The sequence below is a fragment of the Oscarella lobularis genome, chromosome 2 (genome assembly GCF_947507565.1).
Source record: "Oscarella lobularis chromosome 2, ooOscLobu1.1, whole genome shotgun sequence".
NCBI lineage: Eukaryota > Metazoa > Porifera > Homoscleromorpha > Homosclerophorida > Oscarellidae > Oscarella > Oscarella lobularis.
This window is the reverse complement of record NC_089176.1, coordinates 1048446-1070232: the sequence shown is the minus strand read 5'-3', so window position 1 is coordinate 1070232 and position 21787 is coordinate 1048446. Positions and strand designations below refer to the sequence as shown.

Here is a 21787-nt window from a genome sequence, read left to right as displayed (position 1 = left end):
CTACGCATTAAAACGCGCGCTCCTCGGATCGATTTGCCCTGTTGCTGGACTGTACCCTTGCAATTTGAACTCGCTAAAAAGGTGTTTTCCGAATCTTCAAGAATATCACAGTAGTAGTAGTATCAATACTAAGTGATCGACACCAAGGTGCGAAAGGCTTTGTATGCTGTGCTAAAAAACCGCTACTGTACTCACAAGTTCTAGATCACATCAAATTCTGGACCATTAGATTAGAGTTAAGCCACACCTAGACTAACTTTGATTCCCGAGTGTGAATTGTAAATAATGACTTGAAGATGCTCTCTTGACTGTCTCAAATTTCCAGAGGGAACTTCAAAAGATGCAAAATGGCTTGTTTCATTTATTGTCCATTTCTGAGTTCCCTGGAAAATGCGGACGGCGATTCTTTCGTGAATTGCAGATAACACTATGATCAGAGTCTGTAGGTTCTTGCCACGTTTTTTTCTTTGACTACCATACGAAATCCAAAACGACTCGGCGTCAAACACTATTTTCATCGTGTTTTCTGCGCTCTCACTGCCAGGTTTTACTAAGCCTATTGCAATTTTTGTGCCAGGATTTTTGCTTAGACTTGGAGAAGAAATGATTATTGAAAGGTTGTGAAGATAGAGAAAGCGAGCCAATGTTATATTTGATACTTGAATTGAAGGAGTAGGGTGGTCTAGAGTCACTGCTTGCTGCACTTCTTTTAGCGAAGGTAAACATTTTGGACCTGAATTCTTGATTTCATCAGAGGGCGGAAAAGGTTTACGTTCCTTCAAATCAAATCCGACGGCGTAATTATCATCAAAACCTAGATGAAGAGGCGATCTAGGTCTTGTGGATATCACCAAGTCAGTGAAGGGCTGCTGTTGGTCAAAAGAGAATGCAGCTGTAACTTGATCAATTGTCTCCTTTTCTACGGCTCCTGACTTGCGGACTCTTTCCAATTCATCTAACGTCATTAATCGAAATCGGATGTGAGGAAGAAATTCTTTTATGTCTCTGTCAGGTTGTTCATTTTTCCCCCAGCGAAGAAGACCACTAAAGAGTTGAAATTCCGTGGTTTTGATTGCGTCATTCTGTACCAAAGATCTGACGTATTGAGGTTCCGTATCAGTTGCAAATGCGTCGCTTTCCAAAACGCGATCAGTTTCGGCAGTCAAAATAGATTGACACTTAGCGTGTAAGGAGCCGTCAAATCTTTCGCTGAGGCCCAAGTATTTGCATACATTAGTGCAATCTACGTTATCGTAGAGCCATTTCAAACACTCCTTTTGAAGTGATTTCACGTCGAAATAATCGCACACTTTCACCAGGATTGGCAAGCAGCTCACATCAAATTCCACTACCCGGCCTGTGTATATGTATTCCAAGAGAGCTTCAAACGCAGTAGGATCCGTCTTAGGAAGAGAAACCTCGCTTTGCCGACTTTCAGTCCAATTACCGTACAGCATTCGCTCCATGACATCGCTTTTGGCTGCCAAAATGAGCTTATGGGCTTTTACAGATACTTTTTCGGAACCAACAAGAAAGGTGACGTCAGAATGTATTTTCTTTTCATAAAGCAGTGAAGAAACACTCGAGCTGTTTGGAGCGAGATAGCACAGAGGCCAAGAGAAATCCATAATGATAAGCCACGCCCGTAGACTAACGCGCTGTAGGCCTATGCTCCAGCCTGTCTGGCTGCTTGCTGCGCTCTGTGCGGCTCTGCCCTGCATGCAAGCCTTGTTTTCGGTTAAATGGAACCAACCTAAAGGCGTTTTTCTAATTTTGAGGCGTATAAAATACAGACGACTACGAAAGATGTCAGCGAAATTCCCACGCAGCAAAAGGTTTCATGTTGCGCTAAAAGATAAATTGCTACAAGGGACTCATTTCACACTGAATCAAGTTCATTCTGATATTTCCCATATCATTGCTTGTGAAGACGTTACAAAGGAGGAGAAATGAACGCACCTTTTTCTTTGAGCCAAAAAATCACTGCCTTCTTCAACAACATAAGATTCCATCTTTTCCCATTTTCTACCGTTAATAGAAATCCGTTTGCATTGAACGTAATCTTCATGAGGTAGATAAATATGAAATGTAAATTTCCCTGAACGATCTGGGTGATAGTGACCGGAATAGTGGCACAATCTTTCACCTGATTTTTTTACAGCAATCAAAGCCGTCTCGATAGTATAAGTCTGCAACTGCAGTTGAGGTCGAATTATAATCAGTCCGGGATGAAACTCAATTCCAACTAAACTAATTAGCGTAGCAAGTGGCACAGTGTGCGTCCAGCTATTAAGAACTGGAAATGTGTTTGCTGCACGGGACGAGCTCGGATCATCAGCTAAAATTGAGTTGTAAACATCACTTCCACTTGTAACACCAAACCACACGTCAGGATAAACGAAAGCGTGAGTAGCTAGAGAAGATTTGAGAAAAACTTCCAAGGCCAAGTCAACGTAGCCCGTGCATCCAAGAGCGGAGATAAGAGCAAGGGTGCCGCAATACCATACACCTACATAACGACGGTTTTTATGAGACTACTAGTTATAATAGCACTTTGTTCTCACCTCCATAACCACCTCCTCGGTCCTCCATTCGTTGAGGTCCTGCATTTATTGGACCTATAGGACTCGGTTTAATACTCAGTTCATATATTGTATCCACGAGAGAACTCGTCCTGTTGAGTTCCATTTGGGGTATGCCACCGAGAATAGCCCACGACTGCGTTTCTGTCCACATCACGCCGTCTCGATCATCACCTCGCCATCCCAAACCCAGACTTTCGTTTCCGAGAAAAACCCTTTTAAACCATTGACCCGTCCACGTTTCATTGACGGCTTTTTGAAGACCAGTAACCATCTCTTCTACATCGCTAGCATTCGAAGCTAAGTCAAGGTATCGAAGGACTTCTCCATAGAGGCCTAGTGTGTAGGCACCCAAAGCGCTATTCATCACGCTTTCAGCTTTTTTCACAGCGATAGTGCGATTTTCTCCTTTCATTTCTAATGTACTAAGAATCCCATCATTATGATCTGCTGTGTGGAGAAGAATCAGTCCGTGATCCCCCAGACGAATAACCTGTTTCAGGTGATTGTAAGAGTCCCACAACATTTCACCGACAGTTTTATTTGTTCCATTCCAAGACACTATTTCAGACAGAAAATCGTAGTCGTTTCTGGTCATAACATAATTCATGGCCGTAAAAATGACTTGCAGCTCCAAATCTGATGGATCTAGGTTAGCAAAACCGTCTTCACCAAATGCACACTGCCCCCACGGAATGGATCCATCAGCGCGTTTTTCCTTCAACGTATACACTATTGTTTCCTTAACGAAAGGAACGGACGAAGGAGCTAGCTGAGCTTGAGTGTGATTTGCACCGTGGCCGTAGAGGAAACCCATGACGTGTGTTAGAGGATCTCTTGGAGCTGCTTGTTCTTCACTGATGTACAGATAGTTTCCATTCTGATTGAGAATGTGCTCCCCGTAAAAGCTGTACAAATAAATTGAAGCAATAATTATTAAGAAAGAAATGTCAATATTTTGTACCTGTCAAACGTCAGTGCAGACCTCAACATGTAGGTGTGCCAAGTAAGCTCTCTTTGAACCCAGTCTAATTCACCGGGCAAGTTGACTAACGGTGCCACGCTTTTCCACTGTTCGACGGACTCGCTGAAAATACCTGAGCAATCTTTGACGCCCAGAAAATTTTTGATATCAAAAGACGACGTAGGAGTGTAGCCGTAGACAAAACAAAGTGATATGGTATCAGACGAGTCCAACAGAATCGTTTCTTGTAAAGCCATAATTCCTCTGTCATCTCTGACACTGGTATCGTTGTCCAGGCCATATAGTATATTTGGAGACGTGGCGTCAGCGGTAGGAAAAAGTTTCTTACCGTTAGTTGTGTAGCTAGAAGGCGGATTTTTGTTCAGAGAGTACAGGTAAACTGGTCGAGGATGGCTGTCATAGTAGCTAGGCTCTGGAGCAGTGCTTACTGTTTTGTTTGGAGAAAACAACGTTACTGTGTCTTGAAGTCCTGACATTTCCTCTGAAAAAGAGAAACTATGATTGAATGAAGCAGGAGGCTTGTGACGACAATTAAGCAAGTGAATTTTGCCTCCCCAATACTCCACGTAACTGATGTTCTTCTTCACTTTGCTCAAATTTGTGATATTCACTTGAGAATAAAGCATGGGCAAGTCACCAAAGGGAGAGAACAATCGATGCTCCATTGCCAGATCTTTATTCCACGTGCTCTTTTGTACATAGTTAATGCCAAACAGAAGCGAAAAATTGTCTATTTCCGGACTCAAACTATCTACTGCTCTGGTGCTCAAAACTTCATGCGTATCGTAGTCAGCCAGGTAACCAATGCCTCCTCTGAACTGACCATGTTCTCCATCATAATCGTTCAGCAACTTTGGACAGCCCTCGTCCTGACGAAAGCTGACTTCTCCGTTAGTCAGAACAGCTGCTTCTATACGATCATTTCCAACACGATGAGCAATCATTGGGACTGTTGGTCTAATGCGGCCAGGCTTTTCCAAGGCTCCCGTGAACTTGTAAGCTGGCTGCCCATAAGGATCGGTCACCCAGGTGCCAAAGTTGGACGAGCCGTACGGTTTCTCGTCGCCGTAGGCTTTCTTCAAAGCAATCACGACAAGCACAAAGAAGAACTTGCAATTTCCACGCTGCATTGCTTGCCAGGAGATCGTGAGTCCAATATCGTGCACGTGATGTCAGTGTGGGGGTTTGGTATATTTAGGACGGCGGCAACTCGTAGCAGAATACTCGCGTTGCGTACGGCGCCGCGAATTTGTAGTCAATTTAGTTTGCATTATAAATTTTAATTATTTAATTAATTAATTAAATCGTAAATTAATTAAAAGAGTTCGTGGTCTAGGCGTAGGTTGTGTCTCCATAAAAGTCGATTTGGAACGTCGTAGGTGCCTGTGGTCTAGGGGCAGAATGTACTCGAGATAGGTGTTATAACGCGCGCGCTGATCGATCCGCACGTGGTTTTCTTCTCCGGCCATTTCTTCTCGACGATGAGCGTCGTATGCGGAGGATACTCGCTTACGAAGCGAAAGAGCGGCCTATTTACGCTCGATTCGAAACGATTCGTCGTCTGCTCGGAGGAAAGCATCCGAATCTACAGCACGACGACAGGCCAATGCATTCGCTCTCTGCAATCGCATCGCCGAGCGATAACGAGCCTCGGCCTCGGTCCAGTCGACGACGCGTTCGTCTCGTCGAGCTTAGACGGCACCGTTTTGCTGTGGAACCACAGCGCGGACGCTCCAACGAAGCGAATCGACGTCAAAGTGCCCGTCGTATTCGCTCACTTTTCGACCGACATAGCAAAGGCCCAGTCGAAACTACTCTACGTCCGCGAAGCGTCGTCGAACGGCGAAAACGGCGACGACCATCGTCACCATCGCGATCGACGTCTCCTATACGAAATCGCGTGGACGGACGAAATCGAGGCGATGACGTCAGTCGACGCCGTACGAACGAGTCGATTCGTCGCCGAATTTCGTCCGGTTTCGCGCCTCTTTTGCGCTAACGCGCACTACGTTGCCGCCGCCTGTCGCGATCATCTCCAAATCGTCGTCGTCGACGGCGGCGACGTATTCGACTATCGGCATACGGCAAAGATCACGTGTCTCGCCGTGCACGACGCGGACGCTCTCGTTGCCGTCGGCGAACCGTGCGGCGCGATCACGCTCTGGTACGAAATTTGCCGTCACTCCGTTCCCGTTCCCGTCAAAGTTCGTCTTCACTGGCACGCCCACGCACCGTTAGCGCTCGCCTTCTCGTCCGACGGCACGTATCTCTATTCGGGCGGCGAGGAGGCTGTGTTGGTCGTGTGGCAAATCGCCACGGGATCAACGCGATTCGTGCCGCGCTTGGGCGCGCCTCTGCAGCACGTGGTGTCCAGCGACGACGGCGCGCGGGTCGGCGTCTATCACGCCGACAATCGAATTTCGCTTCTGTCCGGTCACGCGCTCGACGTCGAGAAGGTCATCGGCGGCTTCACGTCGACGACGGAAGTGTCCACGGGGCTCGTCGAACTGCCCGGTCGATCGAATTTCGTTCTTAACGGAAGCCCCGGACAGCTTCAGTTCTACGATCCCGTCGCCGACGAGTACGTCGGCAGTGTCGACGTCACCGGTCAAAATATCGTTTCTCGACGCGAGGAGAAGCCGCTTGCTTACGTCCGAGTGACTCGCGTCGCGTTTTCGTCCAATGCCGAATGGATGACGACGATCGAAGAGGGCGGCGGCGGATTGACCGGCTCGGCGCACGTCACAATGAAATTCTGGCAGTCTCGTCAACGCGCGTTGCCGGACACGTACGCGGTGAACACGTGCGTGGAGATGCCTCACAGCGGTGCCGTGACCGATCTTCGATATCGACCCTCCGTATTGAAGCAGCGGCTCGTCGTGGTGTCGACGAGTCGAGATAAGTCGCACAAGCTATGGATGCTCGGTACGAAGAGCGGCTCTTTCTTCTGGTCGTGCCACGCCGTCGGTCTCTATCATCAAAGGGTGCCGACGTCTGCGACGTTTTCGCGTGACGGATCTCTGCTCGCCGTGTCCTATCAGCGCTCCGCTACCTTTTGGGATCCCGATCGGAATACCTTAGTCGCAGCTCTGCCGTCGCCTTATCAAGAAAACCTCGCCACTGTCGAGTTCTGCGTTAGCCGCGATGTTGAGTACCTCGTTGGCTTGTCGGACGAATATTTTATCGTGTGGGACGTTGGAACGGGGACTGTGGTTTGGTCGCTGAGGGTTTCCGCTCGCTCTTTGGTCGTCGATTCGTCTCTGGGTTTCTGTGCCGTGTTCGTTGACGCCGGCGATCACGCGTCGCTGCTAATCGTAACGCCGTCGTCGTCGAGCCCCTTGTTCTTTTGTGAACGAGTTTGCGAGGGAAGTGTTATTTCAGCCGGTTACATTCGCTCCTATGAGAACGGGAATGACGGAGGGGAAGACGATGACGAACGGTTGCAGCGTTTTAAGAGCGGAATACGTTGGCTAGACGAACGGCAACAGATGAGAATGATGAGTGACTTGTCGCTCGGTGAGCGGCTATATGCCCCTGAAGAAATTACTGCCAAACGCTCGGAGCTGGGTGAAGTATTTGATGCCGTGGCTTCGGAAGCAAACGAACTTTCTATCGACGTCTCGTCTCAGGCTGGAGTGAAGCTGAGTATGCAGAGGAACGGCGGAAAGACGTTGTCGGCTCCGCCGCACATGTTGCCTGGTCCGTCATTTACTGCCTTGTCGTTCATTCGCTCTTTTTTGAATCACGAGAAAGTCGATGCGTTTTCAAGCCAGAACGAGGTCGAAGACTTGTCTATTCCGGTTGCATTGGATGAATTTGAAAATGCCGAGGAAGTGGACATATCTCAAGTGGATGAACAAAAGGACTATGATGGAGATGGTGAACACTGGATCACAGTCAAGCAAACAACGGAAAATTAATTTTTGAAGAAAATTTTAACAGTGTTTGTAGGTAGTAGATTGAAATGTCTGCATAAAATATAATCGGCTGAAGGTCACGTGGGTGATTTAGAAAATGCGACGGTCGTTTCACTTCGTTCGAGCAATTCGCGGAGCAGCGAGGCGCTCTTTCGCGTCACAGACGCGTGGCAACCGATCGAAGATCCTTCTCGGCGTGGGAGCGGGCTCGCTCGCTGCGGCTGGACTCGCAATCGGCTGCAATCGACGATGGACGACGGCTTCTTGTCTTCCGCGCGTATACGCCGACTCTCCCGACTCTGAAAAGGAAGCGAAAGTTTCCGGTGGAAGTCGAAGGAGGCGATTCTTGCAATTCGCCTCGTGCCAGTACAACGGCGAGCCCTACATGACTCCACAAGACTTTCTCGAGTCTCTGTCTTTCAGCGAACCAACCGGTACGACTTAGATGAGTGAAATATTCGTGCTCGCACCAAAATCTTTGCTTCTAAAGCGCGAATAGGTCGAAGGAAAGTCGACGAGAAGGTAGACGCCATTTCGGAACGAGATTTCTTGTTTCTCTTACCTTCATCTCAGGAAATGGATAGATACTTGAGGAAGGTTCCGCCTGTTTCCAAAAATTCTCGCACGTTTTTTCGGGATCTGTGGAAGGATGGTAGGCGAATAAATGATATGCAAAACATTGACGATTTTATTTCCTGTTCTTAGGTCTTGTTTCGTATCCGGAGTATCTCTTTTTAACCACACTGTTAACAAGTGAACCGCGTGTCTATGTACCATTTTAGGACATCTATTCCTCATCTATAGAGCCTAAACGGCAGTTTGAAATTGCGTTTCTCATGTTCGATCGAGACGGCAGTGGCACCATAGAGCGAAAAGAATTCCTAGCAGTAGGCCAATAGCAATAGTTTATCTAATCGCAAGACGGGTATTGCACTTTTTCTTCTGTAGATTGAGCGTGTCGTCAGCAAACAGCAAGAAGGCAAAGAGGTGAAAATTGAAGTTTCCTCAATGACAATTGAATGAAAATTTCTTGTTTTATGTATATTAGCCTTTTTGCACTACGTCGTTGTTGGTGCATCTCTTCGGAAGGAATGGCGAAAGGCTTCTTAATCTCGAATCTTTTTCAAGGTACCGACGTTCATTCTGCGTAATCTTTTCGAGTAAGACACTCTTTCTAGGTTTATGGATAATTTACAAGAGGAAGTTCTGGACATAGAGGTTGATCGTTATTCTGCACATAGACATCGCATCATTGATATTTTTATTAAGTTCCACGAAGTGTCTCGTGGCCTGCCCGTTATATCCGAAACAGCCTTTGCTCACCTTTTGCTGCATGACTCTAATCTGGACCATAGCGAAATTGACGATTATCTTCAAAGACTGGAGCAGAGATCTGAAATGGGCGATGCAAGTTGTACAATCGCTTCTCGCCCATCTATTGAAGTCATATTTCGTAGGGAATAACATTTCCTCAATTTCTCGACTTTGCTCAATTTCTAAATGAGCTCGAGGATTTTGCTGTCGCCGTGAGAATGTTTACATTGGCTGGTCAGCCAGTCACTCAAGGTAGACCGTATGTACTTACGTGTACTCGTTCTGCAATTGGAATGTGCGCTTTAGACGAATTTCAGAGAGCTGTCAAGTCATCTATTGGAAAGCGTCTCGATCCGAAATTGGTTCAAGTCGTTTTTCACATTTTCGACGTTGATGGTAAGCGATTTTTTAAATGGAATATACTAGCTTCGACCGAATTCCTATATAGGAGACGGAAAGTTGAGTTACGCCGAGTTCATCAACGTCATGAAGGACAGAAAGAACAGAGGATTCAAGGTGCAGATTTCATTTCCCACGTCGCATTTCACCGTACAATTATACGTTATAGTCAAGAGATGCTCCGAAAGGCTGGGAAGGATTTAAACATTGTATGAGGCAGAAAATGATGAAATAATGAACCACCTATTTGCAGTCTGGGCCTTGAAAGAGAGAGAGAACGAGCTAAGTCTTATATGTTTTTTAGGGGGCGATTGGTTTGAAAGAACGACCTGTAGTCTACTTCACCGCACTCGTACATTTCCTCTCCCCCCGTATGTTTAGAATCCGGGCGCTTCTTTTTTCTTTTCGATGAGTCTGTTCCTTCGCGAAGTTTCGGTCGAAATCGTCAAAGCGTCGTTCGCGCAGCCGGGTTTCTACTCCGCGTCGGTGCAGGCGAAGTTTCGAGACGATCGCGAACCGCAGCAGCAATCTATCGTCCAAAATGAGACGTCTCGGCAGACGAAAAGTCCCTTATTTGAAGGGAAAGTGATGTCTTTTCCAGTTACAGGTAGTTGCACGCTTGAGAACGAGTTTTTCGTGCAGTCCGGATCGTTGCCAGGCTACAGAGGCTCGCATGTCGATATCGATCTCAATTTCTACAAATCGGACACGTCTCCCGCTCGAACAGCATCATCGAGTCTTTTCGCATCCGAGACCGTGCCCATTTCCTTGCAGCTGTCCGACCTTTCGGAGCGCCTAGCTCACAGAGAGAATGCCGATACGCTGAGATTGAGAAGGCGTCTGTTTCTTGGAAGAGTCATTCCAGGGCTTCCAAAACTGAGGAAATACATTGGGAAAGCCGAGATTGACGTCACGCTTTCGACGGAGCAGGATGACAATGATAGCAGTCCAGATAGCCGTGTTTCGCTAATAAGTGCTAGGAGTGAAATTTCACTGGCGCCACCGGAGCCACAACCACCGGCGCTGTCTCCCACCACTTCACTTCATACTAATCCAATGGAAAACCGAAATGATGTAGAAATCGAAAACGGTAGTAAACTCTGCTGTTCTCAGATTTGCAGTGCATGACGTTGGTCACTCATCTATAGATGCCTTGTCTAGCTTCGTCAGTCCGGTTGCCACTCCGTCCACCGACGCTCGCTCACGCATTCAGCCCTTGGCTCGAGGAATGCGAAACGCGCAGGTTTGCCGTGCCAGTGAACAGCGGCAGAAAAGACCTACAGTGTATTTTATATAGCTCACAGACTTTTCTCCTGTACTTGAACAAAGAGAAGTTACCAGTGGCGACAGCGTTTCTCAGCAAGTCGTTCTGCCTCTGAGCAGACCAGCTTCGACTTTTGAAGAAGTGAAGGTAATGCACCAAGAAATATTCCAATGCAATGCGTTGATTGTTTTTTTTTCTTTCTAGCCGTTCAGTCTTCCCAGACCTCGCTTTTCGACTATATTACCAAAGTACAATAGTCTGTTGCTGAAACAGCAAGATCAGTCCGGTTCTTTTTCGGAGTACAAGCCGCTCGCTCTTCCTGACGACCCAGCTCCCTACCCCGCAAATAGCGAAAGGGATCGCGAAAAAAACGAGAAGACGTCTCTTGATATAATTGCGAGCTTGACCAAGGTTTCGACACTACTTTCCTCTTTTGTTCTAGTCGTATTATGTTTGTAGGAGCTTGAGGGCTATAGAACGGCTACAACTAAGATGGGAAGCGACATCCTTCAGCTTAGAGCTCGAGTACACGAACTGGAGGTCAGCCTTGCGCTGTTGTAGGTATTTTTTATTGGATCTCATCGTAGGAATCCAATAATCAGCTGAAGCAGGACGTTTTTCAGTACGAGTCTTCCTCCGGTGCATTAGTCAATGTCAGCGATCTGGATCACATGAATAGAGCTGAAATCCTTCGCAAACACGGTTGCCTAGTAACCTATTGCATGGAAATCTTAATTAAGCTAAATTGTGCTATTTCTCCAGTTCAAGTGTGTGGACGGCTAAGTGCTGAAGTGCAACGATCGCGCGAATATCATAGACGAATTCAGCAACTGCAGAACGAGCTCATAGTAGTAAGTTCTCCCAATCAAAATTGGGTCTTTTGCATTGTCCGATGTATTACAGAATAACGACGGCAAGACCGAATTTCTAAAGCTACAAGACGCCCATACGGCTCAGCAAGCGTTAATTCAAAAGCTTCAAGTTGGGCGTCACCGCACTTCCCAGGCATTGTTTACTACGTTTACCGTAGGAACGACTTCTTAAGGCGGAGAAATACAAGAAAGTCGTGAAGCAACAAGAAAAGGTGAGGGGTGGATCTCTCGTGGGGTATGTAGTAGCGATGGTACTAAACGGCTGTAGGTTATCACCCAGTTGGAGCTGATTTCAAGTCCCAAAGGCAATTCATATGTACATAAACTTTGATGAGAAAGTGTTCATAGCTCAATTTTGTTTCTTCGATTAAGGCTAATGGACACCTGCCCGAAGTCGCCAACCACATGGCAGTGGAAGTGTACAGGCCGTCAAATCAGTACGTTGTTGACTCTTAGATTCACAGCTATGCGTATTTATGGTATTTTCTTAGGCCAAAAGCTGTATGTTAATTTTCTGAGTCTGTTAATTAATGAAAAGTATTGGTTTGGTTTATTCTAGGATTTAGGCCAAGCTGAAAGGTTTGAACTGATGCAAAAAGTCGAGGTCAGAAACGGACGAATCGCATCTCTCGAAGCGACAGTACGACAATGTCTTTATTAAATTTTTCCATCTCAAAAATGTCACTGTAGTTAGTGGAGAGCTCTAAGGCGTGGGCCAGGGACAAAACGGCTCTGCAGGTGAGAAAACCCAATACTGTCTTATAGAGGAAAAACGCGCATTTGAATACATAGTTGAAGATTGCTGAACTTGAAGCAGAGCTGGCGGCATTAAAATAGAGTAAACGTATGCTGCCCGTAACTATTTTACAGTGCATCATCTTTTCTTTCCTTTTCCTTAGATGTAGGATTATCAAGTGACGCCATTCACATCCTCTAAGTCTATTTATTGAATCTACTCGCAGGTACGCTGTGCACGTAAACAGAACTGCAAGCAATAGCTTTATTTTTATTTTTAAAATTACTTCTTAAGTTTTATTGGCTGTTCCGTTATCGTTACAACGTGGTCGGGATAATCCTGTCTCGTCACAACTTTCTCGTCGGTACCATCTATAGTAATTAATTAATTAATTAATTAATCAATTAATTAATCAATTAATCAATTAATTAATTAATTAATCAATTAATTAAATACTAAGGCATTACCTTGCGAAAATAGCGAAATATTTTTCAATTTTTCTTCGACCCTTTTTCGATTCTGGCAATAATCGTGTATTTAGGACGTACGATCGATTTTCAAAACTGTACTTCGGCTTTCAGTCGTCTCTTCTGTTCTTTTTCCACCTCTTTCTGCTCTTCTTTAGCTTTCTTGCGCCTTTCCTCCTTTCTTCGACGAAATCCGAGGAGGTATTCCCTAAAAAGACGAAGGACTCGAGCGGAGAAGTACGAATTGACACTAGAATGTTACCGCCTGGCATCAGCATCAAATTTGACAACAACTTTTTTCTCTTTGCCACGCTTTTGGCGAGGATTTCCCTCCCGTTTGGGTCTCATCGTAGAAATGAAGAACCCGGATAACAATGGAAATCATAGGCTAAAATGTGGCCAGCTAGATTGCAGTAAGAGCAGTTTCTGCGTTGTCTTTATTAAAGCTTATTCACCAATTTTTAGCTATTACAGGTACAGTAGTCATCAGTCTAATTGGATCATTCACTTCAATCGATGAAACTCTTCAGAGGTAAAAATGAAAATGAATTTACGTTGTCAGAGCGCCCGTTACCTTCAAGTCTTTTGTTTGGAGTCTTCGTAACATATTTTTGAGGCGAATCATTTTCTAATTAATTAATTAATTAATTAACCACTGTCGAGTGACCAGAAATTCACCTTCAACGGAATGAGATGCCATTTTTGCAAGCCACCGTTGCCATTCTGCATAAACAGGTAACGTATCAAAAATGAGGTTGTTCTCGATCGAGTTCTGACCTCCGTGAAGATACTCTACGCATTCACGATGCGAAATCAGATCGAAAGAACTCTCCTGCCCTTCTCTAAACGTCAGAAATCGCAACAGAACCGGCGAACGCGACGGGAATCGCCTTACGAACTCATTGACGACGCGCGCTAACACCTGAAGAAAAACGTCCAAAACACGTACACTGGGCCGTACACTGTACTACAGCGATGACGTCCAGGTAGCTTCATTCTCGTCTATCGGCACAGACGAGACGCTACGTAGGGCTCTCCTTTTAGGCTCGATCGTCTTTTTCTTCTGCTCGATTCCGGCAGTACGGCGACAACGCGAAAAGCGGCGGCCGAAAGCATAGGCGAAGTGCAAAAACTCCATCCCCACGATCTTCCCAACCTGCTCCAGAAGGTATTCAGTCGCGAGAATATAAATCCACCAAAAGAAAACAGACTCCTAATCGAAGATTTTTAGGTCTTAGTCTACGTGAAAAGCGACGCGTGGGACACGCGAATTGCCGCGGGCCAAGCGATCGAAGCGATCGCTCGAAACGCGCCCCCCTGGGAACCAGACAAAGACAATTGTAAAAAATGAAAATCTCATTTTTTCATGGAAAAAAATCCTTTTCTAATTAAATTAAGCGATCAAGGATCACGGTTTTGACGTGCACGCGGACGATCGCCTGTCGTTGTCCGCTTTCGACGTCACTCAAGTCCTCGAGAATGGCGTCCCACTGCTGGGATCGTCCGGTCAGGAATACAACGTCGATCTCGACGCAGAAGCGGCAAATCTTCCGCCGAGCGAACGAGCATCGAGGTCATAACAGAAAGCCATTGTCTGCCATGTCTTTCATAATTTTAATTAATTAATTAATTAATTAATTAATAATTGAATAATAATTAATTGATTATTAATTAATTAATTAATTAAGGCAAAGAAAACTTCTGTTGAAGCGTCTCGGTCTCGACTCCGCCACGTCGGGCATGGAAGCGTCTAATTTGATTGAGGACGACGACCTCTTGCTCTGTCCTTCTAAACCGGTATAGCATATGACTTACGCGCGTACCGTATGTACATTGTCTGACTATATGATCTCAGACGTTGGCGTCGGCTCAAAAGGAGCCCGGCTGGCTGCCCGACATGAGTGCACGGGAAAAGAATCGAGCGAAGAGATTGGCGAAGAGAAGCGCCAAAATGAGGCCGAAGGACATTCAGAGCGGTTTGGGAGGATCTGGATCGTCGATTGAGGGACTGGGGTATAGAGGGGGGGGGGAGGGAAAAGAATTGATCTATTTTTTCAAATGACGTTTCGTTGTTCAGCGACTTCAATAATAAGCCGTCGGAATTGGACGTGAATCTGAGTAAGAAAGCGAAGATTGAAGACGAGTCGGGCGAGATGTTTGCGACGGACGATAGCCAAATGACGACAACGGCGACGACGGAGGTTACTCCAAAGTATATCTAATCAATCGTTATCTATGACGTTTTCTTCCTTAGAACGAATGGCCATTCGAATGGTTCTGCGAAGAACTGTGCAGGGGTCTTTTCAATTCCAACTGGACGGTGAGAAATACGCCGTCGTTCAATTAATTAATTATTAAACGAACAGTTTAAATAATATATTAGATTCGACACGGATCGGCGACGGGTCTTCGCGAAATTATGAAGCTTCACGCAAAAGGCGGAGGGACCGCTCGCGGAATGACCGCCGATGAGGTGGAAGAAGTCGCGTAGCTGTATTTACATCTATTCATTCAGCGTCCCCCACTCTAGGTGAAATCTTTCAATGCCGTGTGGATTGAGGACGTCGCCCTGAGGCTCGTGTGTCTCTTGGCTCTCGACAGATTTGGAGATTACGTGTCGGATGAGGTTATAGAGCCAGGATACGTATGTAAGTAAGGGATGCATCTTCATTTCTTTTTCTTCTCAAGGTTGTGGCGCCCGTTCGCGAGACGTGCGCCCAGGCGCTTGGCGTTCTGCTCAAACACGTGGAATCGTCTCAAGCTCGTGCCATACTCGCCGTGCTGCTGAAGCTCCTCTCGCAGAGACAGTGGCAAGTTCGTCACGGCGGTCTTTTGGGAATCAAATATCTGTTAGCAGTGAGACAGGTGCGTGAGAAGACGTTTCAAAAGTGAGGAATGCTTGACTATAAGTACGCAGGATATGACGAAGGAGATACTGCCTTTGGTTCTGCCCGCTATTATGAATGGATTGGTGGACGCCGACGACGACGTGAGAGCCGTCTCGTCAGCCGCTCTCTTGCCCGTTGCCGATCAACTGGCCGATACCGTTCCACAGGAAGTACGAGTCATAAGTTTAGACTTTATTTAATTTGGAGATGATCTCTTTTTTTTTCCTTATAAGGTTCCCTCTCTTCTGTCGAGTCTTTGGGACATTCTCGTCGACCTCGACGAATTGTCCGCGTCGACGAATAGCGTCATGGCTCTGCTGTCGTCTCTCCTTTCGACGTCCGCCGAAAGTCGTCGTCGTCGCGATGACGATATTGAAATCGACGGCTTGATTCCGCGACTTTGGCGATTTTTGCGGCACGCGATTCCGTCGGTGAGAAAGTCGACGTGCAATACGCTCGATACGCTGATTTCCACGGCGTCGTTGCGTCCGCCGCAACCGTCGTCGACTCGTCGCTCGTGGATTGATTCCTTGTGCTCCGACCTCATGCAGCACTTGTACCACAGACTGGCGTTTGAGTCTAGCGCGGAATTGCGAAGAATCACTCTTAGGGTAAGTGTTTCTTCAATGAAGACTTTATAATGTTAATTCTTCTGTGTGAGTTGTTTAGTTTACTGACTAGAACGTTAGAGTCCTTTGCACGTGGCCTCAGACACTTTCTTTCTTTCTTTCTAGGTGTGGAATAAGTTAGTTTCCACTGCTGAGCGGTCTTGCCTCGAAGCGACGGCGTCTTTGTGCATTCGAACGTGGCTCACCATCGCCGTCTACCCGGGCGGAATGTTTCCTGATGCAAGTCTACTAGCCATCATGGAAGTCGGTCGTCAAGGATCGGGGCTGCAGGTAATTTGATTTAATTTGACACGTACTATTTTTTTTCTGATGCGAATTTCTAGCCCATGTCGTCGACATCGATTTCGAGACGTCCTCAGCACGCTCTTCAGACTAACGATCTCATGCTCGGAGGAGCGAATGGAGCCGATGATCCGGCTACCGTCCAAAGGTTAGCTATTACGGCAAGATTGGACATGGCAAAGTAAGCGTCCGAATACCAAATCAGAGTTGTTGTTTTTTTGTGAAGAGGCTTTTTTTTCTCCCAGAGCACTTGGATTTTTCGCTGCTTCCCTTTTTGACACGGGACTGTTTCGGCAGATTGTTCAGTGTCTACTCGATTTGCTCAAGTCGAAATCAGTGACGCAGCAGATGGTTTCCGCTCTCGTCATCGCAGAATTGGCGAGTGTCTGTCTTCAAAAAGTAAGTGGCAAATTGTATTGGATCCTAATCTTAAGTTCAATCAAGGCTCTCACCTGTCCGTCGGATATTAGCGATGGTCTCATTGCAGCCCTCAACGCTTCTTGTTTGTTCGACGAGCACACGTTCATGTTCAGCAGACTGCAGACAGACGGCCAGGTATATATGTATATATTTCAAACAAGTCGCAGTCGAACCGTGAAAATTTTTTGTAGAGTTTGCTCACCGCTTTTCTTGAGAAAGGAATTAATCTACTGCCACAATTTCAATCAGGGTCGGTATAGAGAACAGTAGAGCGTCCAAATATGTTTTCTAGTCTTTGTTTCATTCAGCTTTACTCTCGAGTTGGCCACGTCTTTAGCCACGTCTACGTATTCAGCAGCTGTTAATACGTTGCAAGTTCCTACAGACTTGAAAGTATGTCACGGGCAAAACCGGTTTATTCCTTACGTCTATTTCTCGCGTTTCAGTCACTAGAAGTAGTCAGATCTCGACTACTGTCGACAATTAATCAATTTCAGGCTCAATATCGTCAAGACACTGTCCGGTACGCCGTCAAAAAGATACACACGAGCATTCGTCTAAATCGTCTCTGTTAATTAATCAGAGTTAATGCATCACTTGCTTCTGCGCTGACCGTGCTCAAGACGCTTCCGCAAAAACTCAACCCAGTTATTCGTCCGCTAATGGAATCGGTGAAGATAGAAACGAATCCCGATCTCCAGGTATTACAACGCTGCGTCCGATACATCGAACACGGCGAACTCGGCTTTCCGCGTATAGCGTTGCACGTGCACCGCCCTAGCCGAACTCTTGGATCAGTGCTGCGAAAGATCGCCGTGTCCCAATCCGAAAATCTTGAAAAATCTCACCGGCTTCCTCTGCGCTTCTCCCGACGTCACTCCCAACGCGTCGAACCCGGTTCCCGTGCTGGCAAGAGGCGAAGCAGCGGGAGAGTTGCCCTCCACGCCGACGACGCCCGATGTGTTCGACGACGGCCCGGACTTTCTTAGTAGCGGAAAAGCGTTGAGCGGCGGTGCGGGCGACGCGACTGGCTGTACCGAACGCTACGGGATCGTGACTCTCGTCAAACATCGTCAGCAAGTATGTACGCTCTTGGTATTTTAATTGACAATGTATTTGCTACCTTTTTTTCTTCAGGCATATCTGACTAGTAGTTCGCGTAAATATGCAACCGCACTTCGAAAGGAACGTCTTAGCACTGCTTTTACGTCTGTCGGTGGTGGGGAAGACGAAGAGGTTCGACTTTGTACTCTTATTTGAGCTCTTTCCTTACAGGAGAGTTTTAGAAACTGATTGTACAGTACAAAGGAGCTAGGCTTGCTTTGCTAGAGATAGCAACCCATTTTGGATCCAACGTGCCGTCGTCTCTGCCAAAGCTGTGGGAAAGCTTTGAGAGTGGCTTGCAAGACTCTCGTAGGCACAGGCCAACCGATTTGTTTAGGGATTAAACTTTGCTGCGTTTTGTAGTGGAGTCTTTGCAGGATAGTTCTCAAGCTCAGCTTCTGGTGAACACACTGCAGATCATCGAAGCCGTTACTCCATCGCTTCACAAAGATCTTCATTCGCAGGTTAGTCTACCTTGGATTTTTTGCTAAATGGTATTGCTCTTGAATTGTAGCTCATCAATCTTCTGAGTCCACTCTGTTCCTGTATATCGTGTCCTTTTACGGCCGTGCGTCACTTGGCTGCTCGCTGCTTTTCCGCCTTTGCGTCCGTCGTTCCGAAAGAGGCGTTAGAGGTACAGCGATATTACTCGTACAAAGCAACAGTCTTGAACGTACGCAGGTTATAGTTACTCAAGTGATTCAACTGATGAGCGACGGCGATCGGGTCGAGGCTAGACAGGGTGCAACTGAGACCGTGACAGGTATCTTGTCCAGCTTCTCATTTTTTTTCTTTAACCTCGTTTATTTTTTATTGTTGGCTTGCTGGTGCAGTGCTGATTGATCGGCTGGGAGTGGGCATTCTTTCCTACGCCGTCTTTCTCGTTGTTCCCCTTTTGGGACGGATGAGCGATCAAGACGAGCACACGAGAGCGATTGCCGCGCAGACGTTCGCCAAGGTCATACAAATAATTCCTCTCGAAGTAAAGAAGAAGAATTAGAGAGAGAAAAAGCGCGCCGAGACGTCGCGTGCGTTTTTGACAGGCCGGTCTTCCCGATCCTCCGGGCATGTCGGAGTCTTTGGTTGAGCAGAAGAAACACGAAAGAAAATTTCTCGAGCAGTTGCTTAATCCGAAATTACTCTGCGAATACGAGGTATCTGTTCCTATCAAAGCAGAGCTGAGGCAGTATCAGCAGGTTCGTAGTGCGTGTCCCTATCCGTTTCTTTATATTGTTTATATTTGCAGAACGGGGTAAACTGGCTGGCGTTTTTGAACAGATATAATCTTCACGGAGTTCTGTGCGATGGTGCGTTTGTCTAATAATTTTTTTTAATTCATACGACACTTTCTAAACAATGGGTTGGGTTCCATAGATATGGGACTTGGAAAGACACTGCAATCGATTTGTATTCTAGCCAGCGATCACTATAAAAGAGACGAAAAATTTAAGGTTCACTTGAAAAAGACCTCGGCTTTTCTACTTTTTTTGTGTGCTCAGGGTTCTGGAGATTCTGAAGCGGAACCTATTCCATCTCTCGTCGTTTGTCCTCCGACCTTGACTGGACACTGGTGTTACGAGACGGAAAAATTTTGCTCTCCTGAGTATCTCAGTCCACTGCACTACGCTGGAGGTCCAGCGGAAAGGAATCGGTCACTAGCCCACTCTTGCACGTTAAACTCTAGTACATGTATTGTTTAGACTGTGGCAGCAACTTCATCAGTACAATCTGGTGATCGCTTCGTACGACATTGTTAGAAACGACATTGAAAATTTCAGGTGCTGCTATTGTGCTCGGAGACGAACGCGAAGATCATTGTTTGGGCTCAAATTAGATCGATTAATTGGAATTATTTGATTTTGGACGAAGGCCACGTTATAAAGAATGGAAAAACCAAGGTTTTGGAGATCGTGTGTAGATGACGGAAGCAAATATAGCATTTTATACCAGATGTCAAGGGCGATCAAATCCCTAAAAGCGAATCACAGACTTATTCTCACCGGAACCCCAATTCAGGTACAGTTAATAAAAATAATGAGATTTTAAATTAAAATGGTAGAGCTTTATCCACAATTTTTTCGTAGAACAACGTGCTCGAATTGTGGTCCCTTTTCGATTTTCTCATGCCAGGATTTCTTGGCACCGAAAGAGAATTTGTGGCTAATTATAGTAAGCCTATTCTACAGAGCAGAGACGCCAAATCGTCGTCAAAAGAGCAAGAGGCCGGTACGCTTTAACTTCGCGTACATCAAGTTTATTTACCTCTAATCTAAGGCGTTTTGGCTATGGAAAATCTACACCGACAGGTGCTTCCGTTCATGCTACGGCGCCTCAAAGAGGACGTTCTTCAAGACCTGCCACCCAAAATTATTCAAGACTACTACTGTGATTTGAGTCCTTTGCAGGTGAACATCGTATGACTTCTTCCTTGCAGCATTCATTCGGTTTCTTTGCAGTACTGGCTCTATGAAGACTTCGCCAAGTCGCGAGCAAATAAATCCGTGCAGAGCTCTCTTAATAAAGACGAATCGGCGGAGAGCGACGACGCTCAGGGATCTACGCACATATTTCAGGCACCACTTCCCAGCCTGTCATTCGCTTTATTTATTTATTTACTAATTTGGCTCTCAACTCACAGGCACTTCAATACTTGAGAAAAGTCTGCAATCATCCGCTCCTAGTTCTAACGCCCCAACATCCACTGCGCGAGGAAGTGATGGCTAAGCTTGCTCAGCAAAAGTCGTCTCTTCATAGCACATCTCACGCAGCGAAGCTCGTTGCCTTGAAGTACCTACGAAATTGCCTCGGTACATATTTCTGACTCTTTCTCTTTATAGGCAGTTGCTGCTTGATTGCGGTATCGGGCTCATAGCGGGAGAGTCTTCGAGTGGCGGCTCCGTTGTTGGGCAGCACAGAGCACTGATTTTTTGTCAGCTCAAGAGCATGCTAGATATTGTGGAGCATGATCTTTTGAAGTACGTGTTTTGGGGGGAGGACGAGTCAATTTGCCAGCTATCTGTTTAGGACTGAAATGCCATCCGTTACTTACCTGAGACTCGACGGTAGCACTCCTGCGGGATCGAGGCATAGCGTTGTTCAGCGGTACGGCTTACAGAGTCCCCTACTATAAATCATTTTAACTAAAAATAAGGGTTAACATTTAATAACTTTGTCGTACTTTGTAGATTTAACGCAGACCCTTCGTTCGATCTTCTACTACTGACGACCCACGTTGGGGGACTTGGACTGAATTTGACCGGCGCCGATACGGTTATTTTTGTCGAACATGACTGGAACCCGATGAAAGACCTTCAAGTAACGTCATAAGTAGTAATTTATCGACTGTTTTGGGAAGGGCCTTTTAGGCTATGGACAGAGCTCATCGCATTGGTCAGAAAAAGGTAGTCAATGTATACAGACTGATTACGAAGGGTACATTGGAAGAAAAAGTCATGGGGTGAATCATTAATTAATTAAGGCATCAAATAACGTAATCTGTTAATTTTCTTTTAGACTGCAAAAGTTTAAATTGAACATTGCCAACACTGTTCTGACCCACGATAATTCCAGCCTACAAACCATGGAGACGGGCGAGCTCTTGGATCTTTTTAACGTCGCCAAATCGAGTGGCAGTGGTACAAGGGCGAGTGACAAGCCGAAAGGCAAGGAAACGTTGAAGTCGCTATTGGAGAAAATGGGAGATTTGTGGGATGAAGAGCAGTATGAAAACGAGTACGACTTGTCTTCCTTCATGAAGTCGTTGTAACTTGTTCTAAGCAACTACGAGCAACTACGACGTCCTTTTATTTAGATCTAGAAAATAGTTGAAGAGAAACTATTCGGGACTCTACTACTGTCAGTCATTTTTTTATTAGGATCATCGTTATTTTAGTGCTGAGGAAAGACTTTGTCTACTGGGAGCCTCATT

At 46.1% G+C, this 21787-nt stretch overlaps 6 protein-coding genes and 3 long non-coding RNA genes across 10 annotated transcripts; 5 read left to right on the top strand and 4 right to left on the bottom strand.

Annotated features, from left to right (window-relative positions):
- Positions 1 to 124: 124 nt before the first annotated feature.
- On the bottom strand, positions 125 to 1593 carry LOC136200218 (kelch-like protein diablo). Its single transcript, XM_065990571.1, has one exon. The coding sequence runs from the start codon at positions 1464 to 1466 to the stop codon at positions 237 to 239; it is 1230 nt and encodes a 409-aa protein (XP_065846643.1). The 5' UTR covers positions 1467 to 1593; the 3' UTR covers positions 125 to 236.
- A 188-nt stretch (positions 1594 to 1781) lies between these two features.
- On the bottom strand, positions 1782 to 4697 carry LOC136184091 (uncharacterized). Its single transcript, XM_065970936.1, has 3 exons — positions 3547 to 4697; positions 2565 to 3490; positions 1782 to 2509 (listed from the first exon to the last, which is right to left on the bottom strand). The coding sequence occupies exons 1-3, from the start codon at positions 4695 to 4697 to the stop codon at positions 1896 to 1898; spliced, it is 2691 nt and encodes an 896-aa protein (XP_065827008.1). The 3' UTR covers positions 1782 to 1895.
- Positions 4698 to 5020: 323 nt separating this feature from the next.
- On the top strand, positions 5021 to 7562 carry LOC136183980 (WD repeat-containing protein 75-like). Its single transcript, XM_065970799.1, has one exon. It carries the CDS (start codon positions 5049 to 5051, stop codon positions 7485 to 7487), a length of 2439 nt encoding a protein of 812 aa, XP_065826871.1. The 5' UTR covers positions 5021 to 5048; the 3' UTR covers positions 7488 to 7562.
- An 11-nt stretch (positions 7563 to 7573) lies between these two features.
- LOC136183981 (calcium uptake protein 3, mitochondrial-like) lies at positions 7574 to 9536 on the top strand. Its single transcript, XM_065970800.1, has 13 exons — positions 7574 to 7918; positions 7975 to 8006; positions 8058 to 8136; positions 8190 to 8237; positions 8289 to 8371; positions 8433 to 8471; positions 8533 to 8612; positions 8663 to 8702; positions 8754 to 8891; positions 8942 to 9050; positions 9105 to 9194; positions 9247 to 9314; positions 9367 to 9536. The coding sequence occupies exons 1-13, from the start codon at positions 7582 to 7584 to the stop codon at positions 9430 to 9432; spliced, it is 1209 nt and encodes a 402-aa protein (XP_065826872.1). The 5' UTR covers positions 7574 to 7581; the 3' UTR covers positions 9433 to 9536.
- Positions 9537 to 9584: 48 nt separating this feature from the next.
- On the top strand, positions 9585 to 11843 carry LOC136184089 (uncharacterized). The gene is made up of 13 exons (XM_065970934.1): positions 9585 to 9804; positions 9856 to 10287; positions 10346 to 10440; positions 10495 to 10608; positions 10666 to 10872; positions 10921 to 11001; positions 11049 to 11163; positions 11224 to 11312; positions 11365 to 11442; positions 11492 to 11545; positions 11602 to 11649; positions 11706 to 11770; positions 11825 to 11843. Exons 1-13 carry the CDS (start codon positions 9606 to 9608, stop codon positions 11841 to 11843), a joined length of 1596 nt encoding a protein of 531 aa, XP_065827006.1. The 5' UTR covers positions 9585 to 9605.
- Positions 11844 to 11896: 53 nt separating this feature from the next.
- Positions 11897 to 12437, top strand: LOC136183983 (uncharacterized). Its single transcript, XR_010669286.1, has 5 exons — positions 11897 to 11973; positions 12024 to 12071; positions 12126 to 12177; positions 12233 to 12295; positions 12364 to 12437. It is a non-coding gene; the product is annotated as an uncharacterized lncRNA (long non-coding RNA).
- Positions 12320 to 12884, bottom strand: LOC136183982 (uncharacterized). The gene is made up of 4 exons (XR_010669285.1): positions 12799 to 12884; positions 12639 to 12744; positions 12537 to 12588; positions 12320 to 12440 (listed from the first exon to the last, which is right to left on the bottom strand). It is a non-coding gene; the product is annotated as an uncharacterized lncRNA (long non-coding RNA).
- Positions 12885 to 12936: 52 nt separating this feature from the next.
- LOC136183979 (uncharacterized) lies at positions 12937 to 13445 on the bottom strand. The gene is made up of 5 exons (XR_010669284.1): positions 13432 to 13445; positions 13314 to 13378; positions 13215 to 13259; positions 13111 to 13164; positions 12937 to 13060 (listed from the first exon to the last, which is right to left on the bottom strand). It is a non-coding gene; the product is annotated as an uncharacterized lncRNA (long non-coding RNA).
- LOC136183976 (TATA-binding protein-associated factor 172-like) lies at positions 13428 to 21779 on the top strand. 2 transcript variants are annotated; one of them, XM_065970797.1, is made up of 44 exons: positions 13428 to 13522; positions 13581 to 13704; positions 13768 to 13876; positions 13935 to 14109; positions 14225 to 14333; positions 14392 to 14549; positions 14614 to 14737; positions 14791 to 14856; positions 14920 to 15009; positions 15067 to 15162; positions 15225 to 15401; positions 15454 to 15594; positions 15658 to 16035; positions 16159 to 16323; positions 16377 to 16516; positions 16581 to 16734; positions 16780 to 16890; positions 16947 to 17005; positions 17064 to 17148; positions 17202 to 17278; positions 17339 to 17456; positions 17515 to 17835; positions 17893 to 17991; positions 18042 to 18168; positions 18223 to 18323; positions 18374 to 18493; positions 18541 to 18622; positions 18693 to 18841; positions 18903 to 19055; positions 19106 to 19166; positions 19234 to 19310; positions 19359 to 19510; positions 19560 to 19637; positions 19694 to 19757; positions 19810 to 19875; positions 19944 to 20085; positions 20134 to 20264; positions 20316 to 20432; positions 20498 to 20646; positions 20697 to 20834; positions 20884 to 20961; positions 21045 to 21174; positions 21225 to 21316; positions 21373 to 21779. In XM_065970797.1, exons 1-44 carry the CDS (start codon positions 13512 to 13514, stop codon positions 21623 to 21625), a joined length of 5547 nt encoding a protein of 1848 aa, XP_065826869.1. In that variant the 5' UTR covers positions 13428 to 13511; the 3' UTR covers positions 21626 to 21779. The 2 variants fall into 2 exon arrangements, with proteins under 2 accessions (XP_065826869.1, XP_065826868.1); XM_065970796.1 differs by having other exon boundaries at positions 19234 to 19510.
- The last annotated feature ends 8 nt before the right edge of the window (positions 21780 to 21787 follow it).